The sequence below is a fragment of the Podarcis liolepis genome, assembly GCF_965112155.1.
Source record: "Podarcis liolepis genome assembly, chromosome: 4".
NCBI classification, from domain to species: Eukaryota; Metazoa; Chordata; class Lepidosauria; order Squamata; family Lacertidae; genus Podarcis; species Podarcis liolepis.
In genome coordinates, this window is record NC_139558.1 from 43,237,037 (window position 1) to 43,258,287 (window position 21,251).

General features: G+C 41.4%; 1 protein-coding gene and 1 long non-coding RNA gene across 2 annotated transcripts in view; one reads left to right on the forward strand and one right to left on the reverse strand.

Moving 5' to 3' along the window:
- PHEX (phosphate regulating endopeptidase X-linked) overlaps positions 1–21,251 on the forward strand; it is a 102,107-nt gene that overhangs the window by 33,013 nt on the left and 47,843 nt on the right. Inside the window, exons 7-15 of the mRNA XM_083501865.1 lie at positions 3,837–3,923; positions 4,465–4,691; positions 7,313–7,381; positions 9,056–9,172; positions 10,332–10,415; positions 10,735–10,880; positions 13,780–13,873; positions 14,667–14,795; positions 17,533–17,634. Coding sequence (XP_083357991.1) covers positions 3,837–3,923; positions 4,465–4,691; positions 7,313–7,381; positions 9,056–9,172; positions 10,332–10,415; positions 10,735–10,880; positions 13,780–13,873; positions 14,667–14,795; positions 17,533–17,634 — 1,055 coding nt within the window. The remainder of the gene's footprint in view (positions 1–3,836; positions 3,924–4,464; positions 4,692–7,312; positions 7,382–9,055; positions 9,173–10,331; positions 10,416–10,734; positions 10,881–13,779; positions 13,874–14,666; positions 14,796–17,532; positions 17,635–21,251) is intronic.
- LOC310706401 overlaps positions 1–21,251 on the reverse strand; it is a 303,174-nt gene that overhangs the window by 23,576 nt on the left and 258,347 nt on the right. The window lies entirely within an intron of this gene.

The following is a 21,251-nucleotide window of genomic DNA, read 5'->3' on the forward strand; positions in this document are numbered from 1 at the left end:
GCCCCACAAAAAAGGATCCATTGTGAGAGCTGCTCCAGTAGAGATGATCTAACAGATGTTTTGCAGTGTAGACTTATGCATGTTTTATTAGGAGCACATCTGGAATCAGAGCACCTTTGAAGAGCCATATCCCTACAGGGGTCCCACTGTCACTACCTGGAGGCTGCTGATCCTTGGCCTTGGTTCACCTTCTCTCTCCAAGCATGCAAGCAATGAGTTGGAAGAAACAGTGGTACCTTTCTCTCTCGGGGTGGCTGCATGGACTGGGGCCCAGAGGGAAAGGGCAAGTGAATCAGGCAGCAGTACTTTGGGAAGGGGGGATTTGCCCAAGGGCCTCCCCAAACCTGGAACCATCCCTGCTCAGAAGTAAGCCCTACTAAGTTTAATGGGATTTCCTCCTAGGTAATTGTGTCTACGACATCAGGCGCAAGATGTCCAAGGAACCTGGTAGCTGCATGTTACTGACCTGGTTCACATTTAATGCTGAGCCAATCTATCTACGGTTTGGTGTGAATGTGCAAGTGTACCAATACATAGTAAGAAAAACATGGATGCTTCCCTCAGTCCTATATCAGCTTTGGTTGAGTGTTATGCGTGAACCTGGGCTCACAGTTTGGCTCACTCCAAACAAGGCTTGTTGTTGGCTTAGCACTCCAGGTTTGTTTGGGAGAGACAAACCATGAGCCCATGTTTGCACCCAACACTAAGCCAAGTGGTGGCTAAATGCACAATAGGATGACAGCAGCAGGAGTTGGGGATAAGTGGCCACCATTTTCTTACTGTGCGCCAGCATAGTTGCTCGTTCATGCTAAGCCGTAGTTTGGCTTAGTATTACAGGCAAACCTGACATTACTGATTGTCTAAGTATCCACTGGGTTTATCTATGGGAAGATGTGTCTTGGGGCTGATTGCAGGGTCATAGAACAGGCAAAATGGAAAGGTAATGATGATTTACAAATCTGTTGCATTTATACTCCACCTTTCCTTTAAGGGTGGTGCATATAATTCTCCCATTTTGCTGTCACAACGGCAGTAAAACCCCTGTGCTATAGGCTTTTGTGTTTTCTTTATTTCTAAGTCTTTCCACTCCTTCCTACACAAAGATCACTGTCCTGTGTAAACCCTGTAGGGAGTGCAGCCTAGCCTTTCCCCGTTCCCTTTTAAGAATTCAAAACTGAAACTCTTTGCAGAAGCCTAGGAAGCAGGCCGGCTATAGTATTCTATAATACAGTGGTGCCCCGCAAGACGAATGCCTCGCAAGACGGAAAACCCGCTAGACGAAAGGGTTTTCTGTTTTTCAATGCGCTTCGCAGGACGAATTTCCCTATGGGCTTGCTTCGCAAGACGAAAATGTCTTGCGAGTCTTGAGATTTTTTTTTTGCTCCCCCCCCCTTTTTCTAAACCGCTAAGCCTTTAATAGCCTTTTAGCAGCTAAGCCACTAAGCCTTTAATAGCCGCTAAACCGCTAATAGCGCTAATCCGCTAAGCCGCTAATAGGGTTGCTTCGCAAGACGAAAAAACCGCTAGACAAAGATACTCGCGGAACGGATTAATTTCGTCTTGCGAGGCACCACTGTAAAGACAGATACATAAAATAGCTTGTGAGCTTTGGAAGGAACAGATACAGCCAGGTAGGCTGTGTACACATTACTTCTTACTCTGGCTGTAGTGTGCTCTCACTTCTCTTTTTAATCTGTGTACCTATGACAATACCTAAGGGTCTAGAGCAATCCTGCTGTTTCTGGTGAAATACTCTGTTTTGATTTGGTTTTCCCCCAAGCCAGCTTTAATTGAACTTGAACCCAGTATCCTTTTCCAAGTAGCATTGAATCCCAGGTGTGTGGGATTTTCCTTTCCTTTTCCTACCCCATCTCTGGGGCAGCAATGGGGCAGTGAAACTAACCAGGCAATTCCATCAGCTGAAGACGTCAGTGCCCATTCTCCCACCTTGCCTGTCCGATGGGCAAATGCAACTTGAAACACATTGAGGAAAAAACCCCTCACTGTTTTAAGCCAGTAATGTGTACACAGAGTAGAAAGAACACTCCAAATCAGCATTGCACCAGGTAAAAGAATGATCCGATTCATTGCAAGTTAGCCTTTGCCTCTGTTACGGTATTTGAGGCAGTTCCGGGAGTGGGGAAATCTCTTGTTCCTCAAGCACAAATATAGCTTTGCCAAATCCAAGCCTTGCATGTCCACAGAGAGACCATATATTATGGTTAATTACATGAAATCTGATATGCTTCCTTTGGCATTCTATGTCTTGGAAGGAAAAAATGCATTTAGTTCTTTCCCTATCTGTGCTAATTATATATAAATATGACCACTTTCTGCCTCCTTTTGTTTTGTTAGTGGTGTGCACATTCTTAGTGTTGTCATGTGCATGGCTCTATCCCTTATGAACCTCTATCTAAGAGAATATTTACACAATTAATGTGTAATGCAAACTAACGTTCTTGTTCAAGGCAGAATTTACGTTTGTATTGCAAACGGGATTGACTTTGCTCCATGCAGGACAACTTAGGGCACTTATGAACGGCTTCCATTTTGTTCGTGAGAATCAATACGGGCATATTAAGGCTGCACAATTAAAATGGAGGTGGAGTTCTTGAACAATAAACCTACCTCCAAGAAAAAAGAAAAGCGATTTTGGGAGGGGTTTTGGTTTTTTAAAGGAGAGTGACTGGAATTGGGGGAATAACAATTGCTTGGCACAACATCATATTACCTCATCATATTACCTCATCATAAACAAATGAGAATGAATGCTCAATAAACAGGTCATCTGGAAGGGACCTCTGTTCCATGAATGTTTCTCTCAGATATTGGTTTGTTTTAATGATTTATAGCAAAGCTTTGGTCTTCTTGTAGGCTGAGATTTATTTGAAACATGGTTTAACCCTGGAACCTGTTCACTGTCTGAGCTTGGCTCTGCACCCTCAGACAGTTCACAGATGAAAGTAGGGATACTCGGTTTTGTGCTCATATAATAGTTTCCCCCTCCCCCATAGTGCTTCATTGCTTGACACCAATGCAGCATGCACTTCACACATTACTCGGCATCTTGTATGTTCATCTGACCATAACACAAACTGCCTGTGTCATTTTAATGGCATGTTGTGTTCATGGCTATATAAGAAGAAAAAGCATATGTCAGTTTCTGTATGTTCAGATCCCAACCTGTAACCTTGAAAATAAAAGAGTTACGTACTCTAATCCATTTCCAAACAAGGAGCTTGGGGAAACGCCAAGGTTTGAAGAAATACAACAAATAAATAAGATTCTTAGGGGAAACCCAAGTAAAGCCCAATGAGGACGAACAGTGCTCAGTGGCAATAGGATGCTGACTGATTATTGGAAAGGGGGGCGGAATAGAAAATGGGGGAGTTGAATGGAGTGTCCTGGAAATGGGCACAGTTTGTTGGCTTCCTGAACAGTACCACTCCACACTGCAAGATTTTGCTGCAGGTCCTACTTGAATTAGGTATTAAGGAAGAGAGAGCCATTTACTATGTGTCTTTCGCCTGTTACTAAAGCTTCAAAGCCTGCTCCCCTCCTCTAGAGTGAAGGGAAGAAGCTTTCAAAACAGAGGTTCTCTGTTCTTTGGAACCCCCAAACTTTTCATCTTAACAATGAAGCACTGTGTATGGGCCTACCATTTCCTGAGCCTCTAGATTCAAGAACGTCAGTCTTCCTAGACTACCAACATTAAATTCTGAAGAATTCAGGTTCATTGTCTAGTGATGTGATGTTCTGACCTCTTGTTTGATGTTGGTAAAACTCTAGGATGGTTAAACTTGAAACTAATGTTTTCTCCTCATTTGACTTCACAGCTCTCCTTGAGAAACCTCTTAGCAAAAGGCGAGACAGTGAAGCTGTACAGAAGGCTAAGATTCTTTATTCTTCATGTATGAATGAGAGTAAGTAACTTTCATTTACAGGGTTACAGGTTAGAGTCTGAATGTACACAAACTGGCAAACACTTTTTATTTTACATCGTTCTATAAATATCAAGCAATGAGCGGCTCTGAAATGAATCTCTTGTTTTATGCATATCAAAGCATGCAAAATGTTGCAAAAACAGCATTTTATGACTAGTGCCAGTTATTGCTCTTTTCCCATTAAGTCAGTGCTAAATAATTTGTACTTTTAGAATGCAGTCCTGTACTTAAGCTACACTTACATAGGAATAAGTGAGGCTTACTTCTCAGTAAACATGCCTGAGATTGATTGCACAGTATTCCCTGGGATTTTAACTATCATATATGTTTAATGGGACATTTCTTCTGAATGCATACCCATATGGTGAAATCTGATAGTTATCTAACATTATTACTACTTAAATAAATTTATGTATACACATCCTGTTGCTCTCCGCATATAACAGTATTTCTAATGAGCACTCTTAAAATGGTATTACCTGGAAGTTGTCTTCTGATGGCTTGCTTTCCCCCCCTCCAGATAAGATAGAGAAAGCTGATGCAAAGCCTCTTTTGAGTATGCTGAAACATTCTCCGTTCCGCTGGCCTGTCCTGGAATCAAACATTGGGCCTGATGGATTGTGGTCAGAAAGGAAGTTCAGCATGCTACAGACCCTGGCTACTCTTCGTGGCCAATATAGCAGTTCTGTTTTCATCCGAATGTATGTGGCTTCTGATGATAAGAACTCTAATGAGCACATCATAAAGGTATGGTAGAGGGGGTTGATGGAGGTAGATGCGAGTTTTCACCAGCTTACTAAAAATATCCAGTGCTCCACATTTTAGCCATTATGTTCAGGAATTGCCAACTTTTGCAAATGGGCACATTTACAAATTGGAGAAACTGTTGTGGGGACACATATGCATACACACTGCAACCATGCACAAGCGCATCCATGGCAGTTACCCCCACACACTCCACTCATCAGCAATGAGACTTAAAAAAAGAGAGAGTGTGTGTTTTCGTTTCACATAAGTGTTATAGGGGTGTGTGAGTGAGATAGAGAAATCTTCCTGGAAGTGCAAGATCACCCCTGGTAACATCTAAAAAAAAATCCAGCGCCCTATAACTAGGATTGACACAGCAGATTTCTTTGAAGCTTAATTATGACAAGAAGTGTTTTTAGTGAGAGCGATCCCTGAAAATTGCTCCTCCTCCAATGTAATTAGGCCTCAAATGAGCCTTGTACTGAGGCTAATATAAGACTTCTTTGAAGTCTAACTGTGCCATGGGGTGGTGTGATTTTGGCGTGCATGTGTGTGTCGTATTTGTAAACTCCCCCCTCCAAACTGCCCAACTCATGCAGATAGACTTGAAACAAAAACTTTCAATGAGCTATAATAGAAGGCTACTTTCTATTTTAGCATAAGAGAGTGGGGAGGGTTTGTCACATCAGGACCCTGTGGGTGCCAGAAAGGATTGCTTACTTGAATCTGGGGGAGCTGTGTTTGTGGCTGGATGCAGCCATGGCAGATGGGACTCCCTCCTGTGGCATGAGGGAGTCCGCTGCTATGGACTTTCCTGCAGGCAGCGGGGCAGTCATGGGGGATTCCAGGGGTGTGGCTTGGGGAGCAGACCAGAGGGCCTCAGTTCTCCTCTGGATTCCCACCCTCCCTCTCCTTTAGTTGATATTTGGGAGCTGGCCAGGCGCAGGCGGACTAGCTTCTGTGTGCCTTGCTTCAGTCACCATTTTCTGGGCCAGGGAGGGATTTCCCCTTCAGGCCAATTGGACCACCTGGAGGGCTTTTGCCTGCCTCATAGCAAATGTCACAATCAATCAATTAATCAAGTACCTTTATTGTCATCACAGTATAAAATGTTTCAAATAACTGGACATGGGTGTAGCTATCAAGGGTTATAAGGTCACACTATGGTCGTGTGCATTTGGATATTCTGCTACGCCCTGTCTACTTCCCGAAAGGATAGTGCTGTCACAATTTTACGATGGATTAGGCATTGGGATGGCGCCCTAGTCTAAGTGAGTGGTGAGAGCTCCCCCCACAACAACTGCAGCATCAGGGTATCCCTTGAAGAGAGCCTGGAAGATGATGCTCTTGTCTGGTCACCCAGTTTGGGAGTTGATGGGCCATAGCGCTCCTGAATGGTGTTCAAGGCAGTTGCCCACAATTGATGCACATCCCAAGGCAACCCTTAATCTTAGTCAATCAGGTCAGTCATCAACCAGCAATGGCTATGCCAGCATCTGTTATCCATAAAGTTGTGGCCTGTTTAATTCCATGCTGCTGTCCTGGGCTTCACTGCATCTGGACCCACAAAAGCATGTGCTTATAAGGGTGACCCATGTCCTGATTTATAGTTGACTAATTTGTGTCACAGGGAGTGGGAGTTCATGGCACACTTGGAAGCGGCAGCTGGAAGCCCAATCTGTGGCCATCAACACAGGTGCAGGCATGTGCCTCTGTGAAGAAAGAAGGTCTTAGGATGGATCTAGACACATCAAAGAAGTGTTTCAGTTAACTGTTAACAGTTAACACTTAACTGTTTTAAATGTGTGAGAAATTAGGTTGGAACTCCACAGTGTTGGAACTCCACAGTGCCATCTGGTGTCACAGTGTTAGAATGCATAAAGAACGCATATAAAGTGCTTTTTCTTTGCCAATGTAGCTGAGTCCCTAGTTTCTGGACTCATTATATTTTAATTATGAAATCTTCAAACATGGCAAAAAGAATGCCTTCTTTCACCAGACATGTGAGAAAGTAATTCTATAATACCTTTAAAACCTGCATCAAACTCATAATTACACGCCCTCCAGCTAATTTTGTTGATAGGAGTTATCAGCCTTTTGCCACCATGTTCAACAACATCTCCACAGAACCTGGCCATTAGTATGTATATATGCAAATGACTAAAAGTCAGGGGAATATATGTAACTGTATTCCTTAGGGCATTCTAAGCTCATCTCTAATTTGATTTACAGCAATCTGATTTACAAGAAGAACATGCTTGTATCCTAATTAGTTACTGAAGGATCAAATGAATTCCCAGATTAGATATGCCAGGGGACATTTATATCTTGGGGGAAATGTTTATTGCAGAATTCCTAAACTCCCCAATGTCATACAGAAGCCAATGTCCCCAAGAAAGCAGAATATAATATTTAAATGTAAACTTAATTGGATGCCTGAATTATTATTTTCTTTTTAAATATGTGTTCATTTTTGCTTAATATTAGTAAATCATTTTTTAAAAGTTTGCTTGTGTGTCTTCCTTTTTCTTAATGAAAGTATAAATTGGAGATTGAATAGTATTATGGAAGTGTACTTAATGGGAACTGACACTGTTGTATTCTTTACATATTTTTAATAGCTAGACCAAGCATCTCTGTCCCTGTCAGCGCGAGAAGACTACCTGGAAAACACCACAGAAGCTAAATCCGTGAGCATTGCTTACTTGAGCATCTAAATGGAGAACAATTTCTACATTGAGGGTTTCTTCCCCTTTGCCACCATATTAATTAATTAATTACTTGTTTAATCCTGTTAACTTCCTGTTTAGAGATTTAAACCTTCTGCGGTAACTGTTTTATTTATTTCCATTTATCTTCTACTATGCCATTCGGTAATTGAAGTTATCTAAGTGGTCAACAACAGCAAATTAAAACTGTAAAACATAAAGATTATATATAAAAAATCCAAAACATAACCAAAATAACACAATACAAGACTTGAATAAATCCAGCAGGGCAGTATATCAGCAGTGTCATATACATAAGGAACACTCAAACATTTTTTTTTAAAGCCTGGGAAGGTTAAAAGGTTGTTGTTTCTCTCAGTTTTGCATTTTTCCCAATCTTCAATTTGCATTTTTTTTTTTTTAGTCTTCATGAAATCTCTGGCATTTTAATATACACCTTTTTGTTTGTAATTTTTCCTACTATGCAAATTTTCCCAAAGCAGTTTCCCCTAATATAATGCATTTTGTATGTTGTTTTCAATAATGTGCGTTTATATCACATTTTATCCTGGTATATGCATTTTTTTTGGAGAGAACTTTGCTGGAGAACTGCATTGCAAAATTCAGAGAAATGTGAATTTCAACCCTTTAAATTTCTCCCTAATCCCCAATGAGTTTCTGCTGCAGGCTGAGTAAAATGTAGATTCACTTTCTCACTGCATACTTCTAGATCTGTGGTTCCGAACATGCCCTACAGGGGGGCAATCTGATTGTTAAGAGGGGTAATTCGAGAATGAGTTAGACAAAAGTAATGACCTTTTAGGCTTCCTCCACATGAATAGGAGTTCACTTTTTGAATAATAAGAATTATATGTCACGGGGGGAGGGAGCACCAGGATTTTAGAGATGCTTAAGTGGGACATGGTCAAAAAAAGGTTGGGAACCACTGTTCTAGATGGAATAGGGATTTGCACAACAAATCCTTTTTTTTAAACAACAACCACCTACTACAAGTGGTTGTTTCCAGCTTAACAGTTCTGATACTACAAGGAGTTTTAGCTGCACAGTGGAACTTCCTCATGCTCTCCTCTTACCGTGTCCCCCATCTGTGCCCCATAAACCTTCACTGGAGGGAACAGATTTAGGGGTTGCGTGGGGGGCGCACAGGGAGAGGAGAGAGAACCTGGCAATCATTGCTCTAGCGGAACCCTTTAGTTGGATATCACCCACAACATTTTTGCGGTTTGGAAAGTGATGGCATTGAAAGGGACAAATGACCAATGGGAAGACATGTAAACGCCCTGCAAGTAAATCAGGATGAATTCTGGATGAATGCTCATTCTTGCATAACCACTCCATACACAAATCAGAACAAATGCTCAATAAACACTGGATATAATCTAACATCAGTGCATGTTTCATGCAAGCAAATGAGGATGAATGCTGAATAAATAGGTTTTCTAGATAGGCCCTTAGAGCATGTTAACTAATATAGAACACAATAGTATGATTAATATGCAAAGGAAATTGAAAAAGGAAGGTAAGAAAACAATGTACTATTCTTATGCTTCGATAAGGTGGGGGGGCATAATTTATTTTGCTGAGGTTAATTCTCTGTTTAGCTGTAATGATAACTGGATTCTTATCACATTATAGTACAGAGAAGCCCTGTTCCAGTTCATGGTGGATACAGCAGTGCTTTTGGGGGCCAATGCTTCTCGTGCAGAGTTGGACATGAAGTCTGTGTTGAAACTAGAAGTTAAAATTGCTGAGGTTAGTGCTTTTCTAAATGTGGGTTTCAGTTGCATTTGTGGCAACTGGATGTCCAAAGGGGTAGACATGGCTTCTCTTCTTCATTCACTTGGTGCTTTCCTGGAGTTCCAATGCAGTGACAAACTATATCTTGTATCTGCCCTGTTGTGAACTGCCCTGTGATCTTTGGATGAAAGGCAGTATATAAATACAGCAGTACCTCAATTTTCGAGCATCTCAGAAGCTGAATGCCAAAAACCCGGAAGTAAATGCTTCCGTTTTTCAACGCGCCTCGGAAGTCGAACAGCTTCCGCTGCGTGTTTTTCAATTTTCTCCATTGAACTTGCCGCCAGCCCTTTGCAACTTGGTTTTAGAACGTTTTGGAAGTCAAACTGTATTCCGGAACAGATTACGTTTGAGAACCGAGGTACCTCTGTATAATAATAATAATAATAATAATAATAATAATAATAATAAATGTGATGAATTGGCAAGATATGTCCACAAGTAGGCAACTGCCAGTAGCACATCCAAGAATGAGTTTGATACTCGAAGGATTTCAGGGTTGAACAAGAATATAAATGTAAATGAATAGGAGCTCTTTACAGCTGCTGCTAAATAACATCTAGGTTAGATTACTATAATGAGTTATATGATGCGCTGACACTGAAAACAATTTGGAAACTTCTGGTGGTGCAAAATTCAGTGGCCAGCCTGCTCACCGGGGCAAGACAGCATTCCTGACCTGACTTGCAATTAGTTTCCAGGCCTAATTGCAGTGCTAAATTTGAAGACAGCACCAGTAGTTTACAATAATTTCTTCCTAGTCCACTGGTTGGTTAGTTTTCTAGATTTTCCTGTCTTTCAGATACTTTTGATGTAGAGTAGGTATCCACCTGGGATTATGAAACTGAACATCGTTTCATACTGGAAGGGATAGATATTAGTATGGATAAAGATGAATTTCATTGTGTTACATGGGGGAAAATGTAAAATGTTTATGGAAAAAGAAGATTTTTTGCTAATGAATCATAATAATAGGTTTGCAACTTACTTTATTGAAAACTGAACAGGTAACATTGCTATTCATACCTTGTCGCACCCAGATTATGTGAGTGTTGGCAAAGTCAGAGTGGATTTGTGGAGGAAAATAATATTTGTTTGCATTTATATTTTGCAGATAATGATTCCACATGAGAATCGAACCAGTGAATCTATGTACAACAAAATGAACATATCGGAACTCAGCACCTTGATCCCTCAGGTTGGTTGAAGTTAATTGGAAAATGACTATATTAATGCCTGATTGGACTGTGTAATTACCTTTCAAACTGAAAGGTTCTTCAGATGTGCATAAGATGGCAATTTAAATGAAATTAGTTGAAACAGGTGTTCACTATTATTTTAAATACAGCTGCATTTTTATTTAAGTTTCAAAATATTTGTGATGTTGTGCAGTGAACTTCAACTTTGAAATTAGGCAAAACTTTTAAGTTGTTTAGCTAATGGTAGGTAATTAACTTATAAGCTTTTGTTGTTGTTGTCTGCAAGAGTCAGGAACTGAACCTTTGCTTCTGTTGCAGTTTGACTGGCTGGGATATATCAAGAAGGTGATTGACACCAAGCTTTATCCTGAACTTAAGGACATAGATGCTTCAGAAAATGTCGTTGTTCGTGTGCCCCAGTACTTCAAGGATTTGTTCAGGATACTAGAAAATGAAAGAAAAAAGTAAGGATTTCTAATTTGCTTTGTGTATGTTTTTTTGCTCAGAAACAATCCCTGACTTTTCAGTATAATGTTTAGGATCTTGGCATATATGGTTTGTTACCACTTTGTTTTCAAACCACAGGTGGACCCTTTCAATTATTTCTGTCTCTGGGGTTGCTATGAAAACAAAATCGTGTGAATGCAGCAGCAAGATAACTCATTGCTAGCAATTCCAGGCGAATGGATTCTCCCCCCCCCCCCAGTGCAAAGCCTTTCTGTGCTTGGGGGAAAACGTGGAAATTGAGGCGATCATTATAGGAATCCTCTTACGACTGGGAAGGCATATCATATTGACTGAACAATTTGCTGCTCTTCAGCCATAAGTCCGGTTTGTTTCGTGAACACTGCAGATACTAATGATAGCAAAGTGAAAAGATGCTGCTCGGAGCCATTGAAACAGAGATGCTCCAAGAGGGTCCTGCTGTTTTCGCAGAAAGGGCCCATGACTTCTGCAGAAGCCAAGGGTATTGCATAATAAAGGTCCATTACCACAACGTGGCAAGTTCTACAGAATTGTGAAAATAATGCTAGTGACTATGGGTTGTCTTCTATGTTATTCAGTGGGGAGAAGAGAAGGAAACAGGGAAATTACTGAGAGGAAAGGTAAGGGGTGAAAGACACAGCAAAAGGAAATATGTCAGTAAGCCCATTTGAAACAGGCTCTGGTGACTTCGCTTGCCTCACTCTTTCTCCCAGAAGCATTCCCAGAACGCAGGTGGTGGTAGATAGTCCTGCTGGGGAGAACAGGAAAACCTAACCGGGACAGGCTTTGCTGTAAAATACAGATTTTATTTTATTTTATGATTTGTGTGTGTGTAAAAAAACAAATAGCCAATGTAGATCTCCTCCCCACTTCTGTATCAGTAGTGGGAGATTTTATCAGCAATGTATATTGCAGGTGTGTAGAGGAAATTATTAAATCCATTCTATCTCCCTGCTAGAGTCCTGATATGGTCTCCATACTGGCTATGAGAGAGAGAGTGCATGCAACCCTGCCACTGACCAAAAAAAGAGTAAAGCAGTACTGCATGTGACTATTGTCATATGTATTTTGGTCCTCAGGTGGTCTTCACCTGCTTGTCTCTTGCTTTTTTTAATTGGTTCATTGTTGCTAGCACCCAAAAGGATATAAAATGCATCAGACAGGATATATTCGCCCCCTAATAACTAAAATAGTACAGTTTCTCTGTCCTTGGAATTAGGCCAGTTTGATATGGAATATCCTGATTATGGATAACTTTCTGAGGCACAGCACAAACACTGGCGGCAGGGTCCAGTTTTGATTGGCCTACAATGTTTTTATCAATGAATTGGTTTTATTAATCAAGTAACACTGAAACCCTACATTTTGAAAAGAACGTGATGGTGTGAGGGTTGTGTCCCATGCTGCATAAGCAAGCAAGCAAGTATTCTGCTTGCACAACAGGACTTATCCTTCCTATTCTCTCCCTGTGCCCCACGCCCACATTTATTCTGGAGGATGCCCCAGGTGCACAGGGCAGCTGCACAGATGAGGAAAGGAGGGCAGATTTCAAGGTGCAAGTCTGTTGCACAAGCAAAACAGCAGTGTTAGATACAACACATAACCAGTTATAATATTTATCTCAGCAACATTCACTTCTGTGTTCTTTTTTGAATCAATTAAAATAGTGTCAGATTGGTGTTTTTTTAAAAAAAGGGAGATATGTTATTGGCTGTCTTTAATTAGGTAGAAAAGTCTAGCACTGCCAACATGCTCTGAGGTGGTGGCAGTGGGGGTGAAGTGCCATATTACTGCTAGCTCTGACTCTGAAAAATGTGTTTTTAATGTCTTTGAGCATTAGTATTAAGAGATCCAGCCATGCAGAAGCCTCAGGTGTATAACACTGGATTACAGAAGTATTATCACATTCTATATCCGAAAATGCTGAATAAGGCACAATGTACCATGGTGCTTAATTTCTAAAAGCGGCAGGCGCAGGCCTTAAAACCTTGTCACCTGGAACCTCTGCCCTCTAATCCTGAATGAATGTGGGCTGATAAGTGGGGTGAATTTATATAGGCTCAAAGACTCTCCCTTTTTTAAAAAAGAAATAAAAATCAATTGATACGTTTTCAGAACTAAAGTTTGATTTCTGGGCTAACCCCTGCTGTGTTCCACTTCCAATTAAGCCATTAAATACCATGTTTACTTCTCTGTAGTAGAAAGCCCATTCCTTTAGTTTATATGGTTGCACTTGCTATCTGAATTGCCCTGCAAGTGTTTCATTATTACTATGTGAGTAGGATGTGTGAGATATTTGCTGGTGTATTGTTGATGGTTTGCTAAGGATCACCAGATATCATGACATTGAGTTGCGGCCAACTAACTTGTACTCAGAATAGACCCGCTGAAATGAGTGAACATGACAAACTTAGGGCCATTTATTTCAATGGATCTACTCTGATTAAAAGTTGCAATACATCCCATTACATTTAATTAAGGCAAACTTTCCTATAGATTTTGTAGCTAGGTTGTTTCTGCTTTATTAGTTTGTGAGCACTTGGTGTGTGTGGGGAGAACACCCATTCTTTGCACAGGAGCACTAAAGCCAAATTCCATCTCAGGATGCAAAACTGTTGAAATATGTTCCAAATGGAAGATCCACCATCATTCACACACCAAATAGCTGTTATCATGCAACCGCTTTTGTCTAACAGGTTTTTGTGAATTTGGTCATTGCTCATTAATTTTCAAGGTGAAGCTGCTACCATTGCAGGTAGTGCACTGATCTGAGGGGGGTGCAGAATCTAGTCACCTATTTATTTATAGTCTCGGACAGCTGTACATTACAACACATGGGTCTAACTGTCTGACATAAAGATGTGTCTGCTTTGACAGGACTATTGCCAACTATCTGGTATGGAGAATGGTTTATTCAAGAATATTTAACCTCAGCCGACGCTTTCAGTATAGGTGGTTGGAGTTTTCAAGGGTAAGTGTGAGATTTTGATATCAATATGCCCTGTGTGCCTATGAAGCTTATGAAGACAGCAGTTGATAGATGGATTCTGTGAGTCCCTGTGCTTCCAGCTAGCAAGCTTGAATTCAATGCATTTAAAGAAGTTGGAGAACATCACTAACCTCTCTCAGGACATCAGGGCTCTAGTCTGGGCACAGAGCTGAATGAAAAATTCACAGGTTATCTTTTTTCTACATCCAAGTCTTTCTCCCTTTTATTGCAGCATCATGTTTCTGTGTTATGCTGTGATTTTCATTCTTTAATGGCTGGAATTTGAAGCAGAGAGAAAGGATGACGTCATTGCTTGGGACTCTGTAATGAACTGAATAGAACTGAGAATTTACAATCTGTAGAGCTAGCTGTAGAGCTAACTTAAGATATTCTAGGGCTTTCCACATTTACCATTTATAGTGAAATAGTTGTTGTTTGCTCCAGTGAAATGGTAGCTGATTGTCTGCATCTTTGTTCACACATTGCTATTATTAGAGAGTGAGTTTTCCTTTCCACACTAATGGTGAGTGGTACCCAAATTGAGAAAAAGTTCCACAGCTGTATCAAATCCCTAATTTATCCTAGTGTTCCTCCACCCAGTCAATGTTGGAGTTATGAGCATATGCATGGGGACAACCCTTTTGTGGCTGTTTAATGCCTAGAATTCCATAATGCTGCACTTGTGGGAGTATGGGAGATTAGAAGAGGAAACACATGTCTGCCTGATTTGCGGCGAATCTGGTTATAGTCATAGAATGTTGTTTGGTCAAAACAGGTAATCCAGGGGACAACCTCCTTACTGCCTCAGTGGGATAAATGTGTAAACTTCGTGGAAAGTGCTCTCCCTTATGTTGCTGGAAGAATGTTTGTAGATTTGCACTTCCAAGAAGACAAGAGGGATATGGTAGGTGAATTTTTGTGTCTTTGAAATTGTGCTGCTGCCTTCTACATTTTCTGCCCTCGCCACCTTCTCCCTCTGTCAGTATCACACCTCCTCCTCCATCCCTCTCTCCTTCCTCATCCTCCACTGCATCCTCTTGTACCTTCTTTCTCCCCTTATCATTGCTGTCCCCTGCTCCGTGACATCCTGGTCACAGCAAGACTACCCTTCCTCAGAGCAAAGCATTGTGGGTGATGCAGCCCAGAAATCACTTGTGCCAATTACCACTTTGATGTGATGGTGGCACAGGAAACTGCCTTAATCTGACCACTGGTGCTTTGTGGCCCCTTCTCCACTGCAACTTTAACCATTGTGTAGTATTTCATAGGTTGTCTTTAGGACTATTTGTTACTATCCTGTTTCCCCCCAGAATAGCTGGAAAGATCAAATGACAAATGAGACATTTTAGTAACTGAGAAATGCCATGATCTTACATAAGTATGCACAGAATTGTAGAATGCTATCCTGTGAACATTTACTTGAATAAATCTCACTGATATCATTGGGGCGTATTCTTGAGGATGGATGGGCCTGGTCATAGACTAGTTGCCAGGTTGATCTCTCTTTTTAAAAATATGGCATCTTCTATTTTCTTCAGACTGCCTTTCCTTTTCCTGTGTTTTAGCTATCTAGATGACACCAAACCATCCCCCCTCTTAGTTTGTAGAAGGTCCATGCTGAATAAATAATGAATTATGGGAAGCGTGGTATTTTTGTATTTAGTCACTGATGAGCTCATGCCCTGGATGTTTTCTTGTATCCCTCCTTTTATCAAAGAGATATTATTTGTGTCTAAATATAGCACTGTTTTTGACCTACAGTCTAGGCAGCATTTCGTACGGCTACGCCTGAACAATTTTGATAACAACTCTGATGGTATGAATAGATTTCTCCTCCCACCCCTACTGCTACAGCTGGTGCATAAAAACCAGAATATACACCAGGGTCCAATTGTAGAGCTAGAATATGAACTGCCAACCTCCAAGTACAGGGAGTTCACCTCATTAGTGCACTAAGTTAATTGAAACAGTGCTCTGCCATCAATATCTCCAAGTTACCTTATTCCCTGGGATGCAGTTTACTCCCGACTGTTGAATGCTTGGTCATATTTAATGCCAGGGCTGTACTGGCTTCCATATTGTATAAAAATGATGTGATATTTAAAGGCTAGTAATGAATCATGAAAATGAGATGCTACAACCCCCTTCGGTTGTTTAGATAAGGACATTATTTTCCCCCACTTAGGTCAATCTCCAAACTTTCAATCAGGGAGGTGATTCACCTGACATTACTGGCACTTCCACACAGCATTTTGTTATGGAATTGGTGCCATTCATGCCTGGAAGCTTTGCCCAGCTTCCGCATGACACTGTCCTCATCAAAATGCCATCCCACGAGATTTTCCCATTGAATCTGGATTTATCCTTTTTGTGGAAAGTCCAATGAGTAAAAAAATGTGGAAATGGTAAATCCAGAATGGATGAGGAAAACAATGGGATGTCATTTGCTATGCTGCCTTGGAACATGGAGGCTCCACTTCAGCCATCCTGGCTAATTTGACCTATGGACAAATTTCTCATCTTTCCTGAATTGCTTCTGAATATCAGTTTCTGGAAACCACAGGAGGGGAGAGTGCTCCTGTGCTCGAATCTTGGTTGCTGGTTTCCCTCAGCTGCTGTGAGAACACAGTGCGGGCCTAGATGGCCTCATCCAGCATACTCATCTTACATTCTTATGCTGCTGCATGTATGCTGCAGAAAACGTAACCAAGTGCACAGAAAAACGTTCCATGGAAACATCTTATTACTACTATGTATTCATATTATATTTAGTAAAATATTTTTTTATAATATTTTCATAACCATGTTCTTCCAGTTCTTAAATACATGAAGAGTAGTCTTGGAGTTAAAGGGTAGAAAATACCGTATTTTTCGCTCTATAGGACGCACCCGAGCATAGAACACACCTTGTTTTAGAGGGGGAGAACAAGAAAAACAAATTCTCCCCATCTCTGCTCAGCGCCCCTTCAGCGAAGTGGCAGGAGAAACGGAGCCCCTTCCATTTCTCCTTCCGCTTCACTGAAGGGGCGTTGCGCAGCTCTCCCTCTCTGCTGAAGCTGTGAGAGTCTTCCTCTCCCGGCTTCAGCAAAAGGAACCCGAAGCAGCAGGAGGAGAAATGGAAGGGGCTCCGGAGGCTTCAGACGGCTATCCTTGAAGCCAGGAGAGCGACCGACCCCTCTCGCTCTCCAGGCTTCAGCGAAAGCAACGCGCAGCTTCAGAGGCTTCGCGTTGCTATCACTGAAGCCAAGGAGCCTGCATTCGCTCCATAGGACGCACATACATTTCCCCTTAATTTTTGGAGGGGAAAAAGTGCGTCCTATAGAGCGAATAATATGGTAAATGGAAGGGAAACTTTGCTATGGATTCTAATGTTTATACTTTCATAGGCACCAATCCCACACTAATTTAGTACAATTAGTGACATCTAGCTGGGGACCAGATGAGCACTGTAGATGAGCATTTTGATTTGCAGATGTGAACACACATCCAGATGTGTACATCTGTTTTGGCTACACACACACACACACACACACACACACACACACGGCTGCTTCTGCATGCAGAGCCCCTTCACTGAATTGGACAGAAAGTCTTCAGAGCATTTCACATTTCTTAAGTAATTATGGTAATATTTGTTGCAGATGGCAGAATTGACTGAAGGGATTCGTTGGGCCTTTATGGACATGCTGGAGAATGAAAACACCTGGATGGATTTGGGAACAAAGAGAAAAGCGATTGAAAAGGTAAAGGCATTTAAATACATTCAATTTTTGGATGAATGGGATTATCCATCAGCAATCTGTCTGAAAAGATGTCGTACGTGTGTATATTTGCTGTTAAAATCTGTGTACCCCGTTAACTTTATCAAGTATCTTGTTTAATCTTCGTTGTTACTTGCTTCAGTGGTTTTTAGACTCTTGGTCTTACACATAAACAAGCTAATAAATTATGTGGGAAAGATGTTATTGCCAGAAAATCAGCTAGTTCTCCTACTACATTATTCAAGTCCTGGAACTGAGATTGAAATCACTGGATTGCCCCTTTATTATGCTTCTGTGATCTTGAAGGCTTACAAGTTGTTAATACATGGGGACATGGGGGAAGATGTATCTAAAATGTGCTAAACATGTTTTGATGGACTTTTTTTAAGGGGTTGCACTTCTGATATTTCATTGGGGTTCACATTTTCAGTACTGATGCAGGTTATTCAGTAAACATTCTGGAATATAGCTATAATGTCTGCATTCAGTTAAAGGAGAATACATAGGTTCTGATATTTAGAAGTTGCCCTTATATTTAGGAGATTCGTCTCCACAAGGGGAGATGCCACCCCAAAATAGTATTCGTTATGAGGCCCACAGTTTATTTTCAGTCAGAAATCATATTGTGATGGAACGTAAACATTTGCGGCACAATCCTGTGTACACGTCCACTCAGAAATAAGTCTCAGTGGATTCAGTTCCCAGTGAATTCAATGGGACTTAATAACCAAATAAACATGATAGGATTGCATGAAAATATAAAAACAGTACATCCGATGGCTTTTTCTCTTGTGGTGTTTCAGTCTTTCTTAAAGACATTGTTATGCTGTCAAACTTTTCACTGGTTAACTTCTGGTTTGTGGGGATGGGGCGTGCTGAATGGGATTGTGACCTTTTTTCCAGCGCACGGCTGGTTCATTTTGTTATATATGAAGAGAAAAATAAGATATGTTTCTTCTTCTTTTCATTACTTCTGTACAAAGGTAAACAAGAGGATTTGTGGGTCTTACTCATTCACATATTACTGTAGAGGTTGGAAAGCAGAAAGCAGAAAAGGCAAGTGATGCTGTAATTCAAGGGCAGGGAAACTTTTCAAACTTAAGGGCAGCATTTCCTTCTGAGTAACCATCTGTGGCCACATGCAAAGGAAGTTGGGGCAATGTATGTAAATTTTACCTTCGTACATTAGCCTAGTTTCTCCACACAGGCTCACACCCCTCTCAATCTTGTGTCCAGGGAAGCAAGAACCATTATCTGATCTCAAGGACACATTCCAGCCAGGGGGAAAAAAGGAAATTGTGAGGAAGGCTTGTGGCATGACTTGAGGGTGTGGTCTGGAGAGAGTCCCAAGGGCCAGATGGAGAGAGCTAGAGGGCTGCATTTAGACCTGCCATTTCCCACCCCTGCTGTAATCCTATATCTGCTTACCTAGGACGAAAGCCCCATGAATTCCAAGGGAATTGCTTATGGAAAGATGTATAGACTTGCGCTGCAAATCGTGTTTCTCCTTTTGCTTCTTGTAGGAACAAATGGAGAGCTGGCTTGTCAGGGGTGAAAGGGATTGGCTTTTATATGAGGAAGTGGCATTCGAAATATGTGATTTTCCAGCTGCAACCCAGAAGTAACTCTTAGAATGTGCTATCTCTCTCACATGCTTAAATTAGCTCTGAGTCACAATATTTTCAAAGCTTTGTGTGATAGTAGAAAACCAAAGGAACATGGCTTGTTCACAGGTGCTCAAGCATTCTTGGAACCATTCTGTTGTAATCCTCCATTTTAAACTCTCAGGGGAGAAGCTCATCCAAATGCCAAGTGGCACATAGAATGACACGTTTGAAAAATACATGAGTACACAGAGGCAGAGGGGAAGAAATGGCCTCTTCGCCTTATTTGTCGAAGTGATTGGGTAGCATCTTATTGGCAAATGCCCTCTGTAAAGGGGTCTTGTGTGCAAGCTGCAGCTGAGTCATTTTCCATGCTGTGCTCAGATGAAAAGAGTCGGAATCCCCCCCCCATTCAAAAACTAAAGTCCCAAACCTTTAGATTTAAATAGTGCATTACTTTCAAGAATCAATTCAAAAATGAGAGAATTGAAACATCCTACACTTTCTGAAAAAAAACCCAGTAACAGGGTATGTTTTACAACAGCAGTTGGTCATATTCATATTTTATATGGCTGCAAAATAAAAGTCTGAAAACCATGTCAGGGACACCAGCTGGATGTGAATTTCAACCTTGCTTAAAGAAAATGTCAGGCTTGGACCTCAGAAACATGGGAAATTCATCAAGTGCAAGATTTGGGTTGGACTGAAGACAAAGGATGCAGCTCTTAGTAGTCTTACATAATCTCTTGTCTTCTCCTTCTTGACATATTTGAATTGTTGCGTATCCACAAATCAAGGTGCACACAAAGCTATAAAAAGCAGCAGTGCCTGATAATAACTTTTTGGGTGAAATGTTTAGTGCAAGGATGGTGACCCAATGAGATACCTGTCGGGTGAAAATTTCAGCAGTGAGGGATGTCTGTGTCAGAAATGTTCTTTAAGAGCTGAACTCAATGCTACATTTGCCTTTGGAATGCCACTGAACATGAGCTCCCTATGGTGAGTTCTCCTGCTCCTCAGGGTAACAATTAAAAGTGCTTGCCACATGACTTGGCTCCCTCAAGTAGCAAGTAACTCTCTCTGCATATTTGTTGCTGTAATATGGATTGGGTTGATAGATCTTTATGGAGCTGTCACACAAATGTTACTGTGAGGAAAGTAGGAAATGCTGTAGTTTTTAAGGAAGAGGGTGATCTTATTATGAGAGTCATTTAAAACTTTATAGAAGGCCTCATTATACCTGGCTGCCAGATGGCCTGTTAGAGGCAATAACATTAAATGAAACTCAATTTCCTTACTGATGCCTTATTGCTGCGCATGTCATCTGCCGCCCCGAGTCAAGCTTGTAAACTTCCTCAGCAGGGGTAGCTACAGTTTTAAGAGGGACCCTCAGCAGGATTGTCACTTGTGGGGCTCTTCTTGCATTGCGGATCTCCAGCTGTCACCCTGGCCATTGGGCTTTATTGGCATTTTTTGAGCTTCCCTCTGGGCCATTGGTGAGGGACGCGGGTGGCGCTGTGGTTTAAACCTGACTTGCCGATCAGAAGGTCGGCGGTTCGAATCCCCACGACGGGGTGAACTCCCGTTGCTCGGTCCCTGCTCCTGCCAACCTAGCAGTTTGAAAGCACCTCAAAGTGCAAGTAGATAAATAGGTACCGCTCCGGCGGGAAGATAAACAGTGTTTCTGTGTGCTGCTCTGGTTCACCAGAAGCAGCTTAGTCATACTGGCCACATGACCTGGAAGCTGGAAGCTCCCTCGGCCAATAAAGCAAGATGAGCACTGCAACCCAAGAGTCTGTCACGACTGGACCTAATGGTCAGGGGTCCCTTTACCTTTACTTGAGCCATTGGTGAGGACCAGCCAAGCCAACTCCTAGCACACCTCTGAATGTTTTGTATGTTTTCGTTGGGTATGTTTGAATAATTTGATCTTCTTTCTGGGGAGAGAAAGGAGCTACATTCATAGGAGCAGAAGAAGCTGTCATATACTGTGCC